Genomic DNA, 7,303 nt, shown 5'->3' on the forward strand with positions numbered 1-7,303 from the left:
GTTCATAGCAATAAATCCCAAACTAAGACAGTCCCCAAGGTAAAGATAGAGTGGACCCTTTAAAACAGTTGGATGCCAACCTTCCTAACCTGCAGCCCTTAAATACAGTACCTCGTGTTGTGCTGACCCCAACCATAACATTATTTTGTTGCTTCATAACTTCATAGCTGTAATTTTGCTACTGTTACGAATTGTAAGGTAAATATCCAGTATGAAGGGCATCTAATATGCGACCCTGTGAAAGGACCAGTCAACGCTCCCCACTCCCCAAAAAGGGGTTGCAACCCACAGGTTGAAAACCTTCCCTTTAGGAATTAGGATTGTTCTCAAGGGACCTGAACTTGTTCAAGAGTGAGTTGTTGTGAGGGCTGGAGAGATGGCTCAGTGGGTAAGAGCACTGACTGCTCTCCCAAAGGTCATGAGTTCAAATCCCAGCAACCTCATGGTGGCTCACAAACATCTGTAATGAGATCTGATGGCCTCTTCTGGTGTGTCTGAGGATAGCTACAGTGTACTTATATAGCTGGACATGGTGGTGCACGCCTTTAATTCCAGCACTTGGGAGGCAGAGGCAGGTGGATTTCTGAGTTTGAGGCCAGCCTGGTCTACAAAGTGAGTTCCAGGACAGCCAGGGCTATACAGAGAAACCCTGTCTCGAAAAAACAAAAAATAAAAAAATCTTTAAAAAAAAAAAAAAAGAGTGAGTTCTCTGTCTTCTTTCTGGAGATGTGGCTCTTCCTTCCACACAGGATCCCTTTAAAGTGGCATCCCATACAGATAGACCCTCCTCAGACAGCAGGGCAGTAAAGGTACCCAATCTTAGGACTCTGACCCTCCCTCCCCACCCCACCCCTATATCACTAGCTAAGTAAATGTCTCTAGAAAACCTGCTTCAGATATGTCATTACAGCAATGTAAAACCAATATATATCCTACCTCCTCAGAGTGATTATCTTTTTTAGGCAGGCTTTCTGTATTAGGTAGGGTTCTCTAGAACGGAACTGATAGAGCATGTGCACACACAGGACTTATTAGATTGGCTTTCCTGGCAGGGCAGGGTGGGCTAACAGTGGCTGTGTATCTGCTGGTACTGTTTAGTTCAGGAAGAGAAGTCTTTCAGTGGTCAGAATCTGGGGCTGAAGGCTTGAGAATTCCTAGAGTCTGTCCCTGTTGGAAGCCAAGGAAGCTGGAGTATGGAGGTGACAGAGGCTGGTGGCACAGCACATAGACTCGCCCAGGAGGTGAAAAGCAGGCAGCAACACCTCTTGGCATCTGGGCTGTCGGCTGTAGGCTTCTAAGGGTAGGGCTCCCCTCAGTTAGTTCTCTCTGGAGAAGCCCCAGAGGCTCATTCCTAGATTCTCTCACGTTGACATCAACATTGTGTAACCAGGGTAGCCTACAACCAGCCAAGTGGTCTGGGCTGTTTCCCAACAGACCCTCCTGAGAGTTAGGATCACCGGGGTGTGCCTCTTTGTGTATGTTTAGGGAGACACTGGACGTGACTTCTAGTCACAGGATGGCCTTCTGAGTCACCACAGCTGGAGGTGCAGTGCGTGGAATAGATGCCCACCAAGCACTTGTGTAACAACAGAACACATATGTTGTGTCTGTGATCAGAGATGTGTGTGTGACTGTGTGTCTACAAGTGCATGTGACCACATGCATGGAGGTCAGAGGACGGTCCTGGGTGTCTCATCTCCCTCAATCTGAAACTTGTCATGTTCTGGCTAGGCTGGTGGCCAGTCTAAGGAGTACCACCAATCTTCCTGTCTCCCAGGGCTGGGGTTTCGTGTGTAAGGTGGCATGCCCAGCTTTTTTCACGGGTGCTGGGGGATCTGAACTCAGGCCTTTGTGCTTGGGTAGTAGCTCTCTTCTCTGAGCCACCTCCATAGCCCAAGGCATCTTTCATCTGACAATAAGAGAAACCCAGCCATGAGGAGTCATGTTTATCGACTGGAAGTAAAATGTAAGGTTTGGTCTGTCTGTATATCATAGGTCTGTAATTCTCTTCTTGGCTTAAGTTATTTTTAATAGAGAAACAAGAAAACCTTAGATGGATTTGAATAAAACTAGGATGGCCTTTCCTAGTCCTCAGGTAGGCTTGTATCTATCAGTTTTAAACTTTTATCTATTTCTTCTCGATGTGTATGCATGCCTGCTTGTCTGAATGAATAGCAGCTGTATGGAGTGCCACTGGAGAGTGCATCAGATTCTCTGGGATTGGAGTTACATGCACGGCGAGCCACCCAATGTGGGTGCTGGGAACTGAACCCGGGTCCTCTGCAAGATCAGTCAGTGCTCTAAACTGCTGAGCCGTCCATCTCTCCACCCATCACACACTTTAAGTCTGGCCCACCAGAAATTCTGGCTTCAGGTTGGCTTGGGATGCCTGTAAGAAAGAGCAGCTGTAGACATACTAGAGAGAGTCTAGTCATGTCGCCATTCCTTCCTGTTAGTGCCACCAAATAACCGTGACACCAGCAGAAGGGAAGAGTGGCAGCAAAAGCCCTCTGCTCAGCAGGTGCCAGGGTCCCAGGCCTGCAACCTGGCTGCATCCGGATGGTGAGAACTCTTCCATGTCAGCTCCAACTCACCTGGGTTTCCTTTTGCTGGCTCCCTTGTGGAGTCCCTCCCATCTGACATTTCCACAGGGTGAGGGATACAGAGAAAAGCAGGTGAGATCTCAGTGTTAAGTAGAGTCCCATATTTTATTCAAGTCTCATGTCTCTGGAGAAAGGGAAGCAGAGCTGAGAGGAGGAACTCAGAGACAAGCTGGCACAGTTCCCAGAGAGTACGTGCAGGGAGGCCTTCACTGGAAATCTGTTGAAGATGCAATCTGCAAAGCCTGAAGACAGAACCCAGAGACAACTGCCAACCTTGAGTCACATAGCCTGGGCATATGATGAGCATGTGATCCCAGAATCCAATAAGAAGGAAGTCAGCAGGTGGAGGGGTCACAGAGACAGGACTGGTGGCTTGTACCCAGTCTAGATGTCATGCCAGGTAGGGCAGGAAGGATTTGCCAAGATACTCTGCCTGCATTTTGCAGTCACCTACCAAGGATCCTTATTGTTTTAGGGAGAATTGGGGTAATTATGTGGCTGTCTCTTTTCTGGGCGTGTCTGAGGTGGAGCTCTAGACTGGGAGTTTGAAGAACCAAAGTGAGAAGCAGTGAAGTAGTTCCGCCAGGGGCTCTGAGACCTTTTCCTGGTCTTCCTCTCTCTCTTTGGCTCTGGCTCTGGCTCTGGCTCCGGCTCTGGCTCTGGCTCCAGCTCTGGCTCTCCCTCTGTCTCGGGCTCTGTCTGGGCATCTGTCTCAAGCTCCGACTCTAGTTCCAGCTCAGGTTTGGCTTGGATCTCAGAATCCAGCTCAGATCCAGGGTCCAGCTCTGACTGGTCCAAGTCCAAGTCTAGGTCCAGATTGAGGTCCATCCCACTGCTCTGTTCAAAAGACAGCATGGGATCCAGTTCCAGGTCAAACTCCAAGTCATCCGTACCAGACTTTAGGTTCTTGGTGAATCCTGGACTTGCATGCTGGGAGCCTTCTATGATGGCCTTTCCCGTTTTGAGTCTCAGGTTGCTCAGATTGCCATTCTGAAACACACACACATTTAGAAGGGTTAAAACCTAAAGACTGTCAGGTGTGGTGGCGCATGCCTTTAATTCCAGCACTCGGGTGGCAGAGGCAGGCGGATTTCTGAGTTCGAGGCCAGCCTGGTCTACAAAGTGAGTTCCAGGCCAGCCAGGGCTACACAGAGAAACCCTGTCTCGGAAAACCAAAATAAATAAATAAATAAAATAAAATAAAATAAAAACTTCACTTCCAAGTAGGCAAGCCTGACAACCATGGGTTATTGTTGCCTCGTCTGCTGCAGGTCTGCTCCGGGCCTTAGTCATTCTCTCTTCTTTGGGTTTAGTCAAAGCCTAACTTCTGCTCTCTTGGGCCTTTCTAGCTAGACTGGGTTTTACAAGATATCTTGTCTTTTTGATCTCACTTGCCAACCCCCAACACAATCCTGACATCTAGGGCGCTGTAAGGCTGTGCGTATAGCCTGGCCTCTCTGCCTTCACCAGTCTCTCTCCAGCTGCGGTGCCCGCTCTTGATTCTAGCCTTCCTGAGGCCGGGAACGGCCTGACTACACTCGTCTCTCTTGAGCTTTGCCTCCCTCATTCATCTTCATCTTGTCCGTGTACACGTGTTCTTCATTCTAGATGCAGAGCAAAGATGGCCAGCCGGGCTCCCAGCTTCCTCTGTGAGCCGACTGACCCCTCACGTACAAACCTATCCCTAGCTAGACTCTAAGCTCCTTGATGTAGAGCACAGCCTGTTCTACATGTCCCCAGTATCAGATATGTCAGCCTGTCACATAGCAGGTGCCCCCAAGACATGAAGTCATATTGCAGGAACAGTGTCCAATGTTCCCTCCTTCTCCCTTCTGAAATACCTGTCCTTCTTCCTTCTGTTATTCTGTGGGGTCTTTGCTGCCTCCTCGGCCTCTTGCTGGCTTTTTAAACGTCACAAGCATTGATCCTGGGCTCATTTCCTTTCCACCTATACTTTCCCTATAGGGCATTCTATATAGGTCCCTAATTTTGTTGCCATCTGTATGGCCATGAGTCTCAGGCTCTCAAGCTTCCTGGATGTGCAGGTCCATCTATCCTTCCACTGTCTCCAATCCATCTGTATGCTTGTAAGTCACTTGAGCTTAATACAAAATAAAGCGTACTCTTCCTCTAGTCTCCTCCTTAACTGTCGGGCTGGGGGACAGTTTACTGGAAGTCCTGAAAAAATGTCAGGTGAGCAGAAGGGTGCTTGTTAGAGACCCCTGGCCATATGTCCCCTGGAAGCCACAGTAATGCCTGTCCTTAGTGCCGATACACTAGAAGCTTCTCCCATCGACCCAGGAACAAGGCCACAGCCTGTCATTCAGCTCACCTGGTCCTAGGGACTCTGACTTACATAACAGGGAATAATAGGGAAGAAAGAATTGTAACATAGAAAACAGTGGGTGAGTGCTAGTTTCGTGAATTACAGAAACGATTACACCTATTGGTGATCATGAGTTAGGGATCATGAGCTGATGTCACTGGACTCCTTCACCAAATGTTCAGATGCATTATAGTAATGCTAGCAACTCAGAACAGTGTGGTACTGAGGGAAAAACAAAGCAACAGCAACCCCAAGCCACATGCGTTTTCATTAAATACTTCTGTGAAGAGAGTTTCTCAAGCCCGAAAAAGGGGAACTTACTCAAAGGAGCATGTACAGGTGTGTGACCTTCAAGACTGATTTTGTAATCCATCACCGGCTATAATGGGAGTGAGAGCAGGGGCCTTTGGGGAAGCAATGAAGGCATCAGGATTGCTTGACCCTCAAAAAAAAAAAAAAAAAAAACAAAGCAAAACAAAAACCTCTGCTTGAGGCCGGTCATGGCGGATCATGCCTTTAATCCCAGCACTTGGGAGACAGAGGCAGGCAGGTCTCTCATTTTGAGGTCAGGCTGGTCTATAGGATGAGTAGTTCTAGGACAGCCAAGGCTACATAGAGAAACTCTGTCTTGAAGAAAACAACAATAACAACAACAACAACAACAAATCCTTTGCTTGAAGACACCATAAATAACACCAATTGAAAAATCAAGGTGTGATGGGCTGGCGAGATGGCTCAGTGGGTAAGAGCACTGATTGATCTTCCAAAGGTCCTGAGTTCAAAGCCCAGCAACCACATGAAGGCTCACAACCATCTGTCATGAGATCTGATGCCCTCACAGTGTATTCACATACATAAAATAAATAAGTAAATCTTTTTAAAAAAAGAAAGAAAAGAAAAGAAAATCAAGGCGTGAACTGGGGCATTATGTACACTTTTGTTCTATAGCAGTTTGGCAGTCTGGATAGAGTCACCCAGCTGCTTTCAGGGCTCCTGGGTGTGTTGAGAGTAGAGCTATGTGAATACTATTTACAGTCTTTGGATGAGCCAGAAAACCTCAAGCCTCGAATTCAGGTCAGAGCCACCCTGAATTGCTACCACTTCCAGATAATCCAGCAAGAAAAATAGTCTAGGTTATAAGTGATTTCTAGAAACAGCTTCTGATACATATCCAAAGATCGCTGGCAACTTCAGTAGGCAAGGCCTGGCGTGAATTCTCTAAGGTGGTGATGCTGGCATGTGGAGCTAGTCCCAGGAGCAGAGGATTTACATGGCAACTTGGTAGAGATGGATGCTCTCAACACCTATAACAGCTCCACTGAGCCAAACCTCAAGGGGCTGGGACCCAGGATCAGCTATCTCTCTCTGAATGGCAAATTTAGGTCACTCTGATGGACACAGACATTTGAGAACCAATGGAAGCCTTTAAGCATAAGAAGGTCATCTTTGAGCAGAGACATTGTCAAGACAATTCTTAAATTTATTTTTTCCATCTAAGTTGTGTGTGTGTGCGCGCGCGCAGTCCAGTGTGTGTGTGTGTGTGTGTGTGCGCGTGCAGTCCAGTGTAGGTCAGAATACAACTTCTGGGAGTTGGGAGTTGGTTGGTTCTCTCCTTCCACCGTGTGGAGCTGGGCAGTGGTGGCGCACACCTTTAATCCCAGCACTTGGGAGGCAGAGGCAGGCAGATTTCTGAGTTTGAGGCCAGTGTGGTCTACAGAGTGAGTTCCAGGACAGCCAGGGCTATACAGAGAAACCCTGTCTTGAAAAACCAAAAAAGAAAAAAGAAAAAGAAAAGAGAGAGAGAGAAAGAGAAAAAGAAAGGAAGAGGATGTCCACCTTCTTTACACCCCTTCCTTTAGCCCCCTTTGGCATGCCATGGCGTTGGGCTCCAAGGCTCACTCCCTTATGCTAGCAGTGGGTATCAATTCATTTAACGTGAATTTGAATCACGTCTAAGTCTTTCCCAGGGGAGTCAAGCGTCACAACAGTGCCTGTATCCACTGAGGCATCTTGCCTGACCTCAGGAGAATTCTTGCTTTCAGGTGGGGGTGAGGCTGAGCAGCCCTGAGGTTTACAAACAAGAGTAGATTATAGAGCAGGCCAGAAGCACATGTTCAGTCCTTGTTGAAAGGGAGAGGACTGTTCTAGGAGAACAAAGGCGCATAGCCTGTGACACATCATCTCATCAAAGCCAGGGGAGGACGTGGACGGGGAGGGACATGAAGAAGAGCTGTGTTCTGTATTGTTCACGTCTCTGAGTAGTTTAAAAACACATATTATGGTAGCACTCCTTCTTCTTCTTCTTCTTCTTCTTCTTCTTCTTCTTCTTCTTCTTCTTCTTCTTCTTCTTCTTCTTCTTCTTCTTCTTCTTCTT

At 47.6% G+C, this 7,303-nt stretch overlaps 1 protein-coding gene across 3 annotated transcripts in view; it reads right to left on the minus strand.

The window, feature by feature from the left end:
- Nucleotides 1-2,689: 2,689 nt before the first annotated feature.
- Nucleotides 2,690-7,303, minus strand: part of Slc26a8 (solute carrier family 26 member 8) — a 51,192-nt gene continuing 46,578 nt past the window's right edge. For all 3 annotated transcript variants that reach the window (XM_021150005.2, XM_029470864.1, XM_021150006.2), the window contains exon 20: nucleotides 2,690-3,593. In XM_021150005.2, the coding sequence (XP_021005664.1) occupies nucleotides 3,075-3,593 (519 nt within the window). In that variant the 3' untranslated portion in view covers nucleotides 2,690-3,074. The remainder of the gene's footprint in view (nucleotides 3,594-7,303) is intronic.

Source organism: Mus caroli, chromosome 17, assembly GCF_900094665.2.
Source record: "Mus caroli chromosome 17, CAROLI_EIJ_v1.1, whole genome shotgun sequence".
In the NCBI taxonomy this organism is placed as follows: domain Eukaryota; kingdom Metazoa; phylum Chordata; class Mammalia; order Rodentia; family Muridae; genus Mus; species Mus caroli.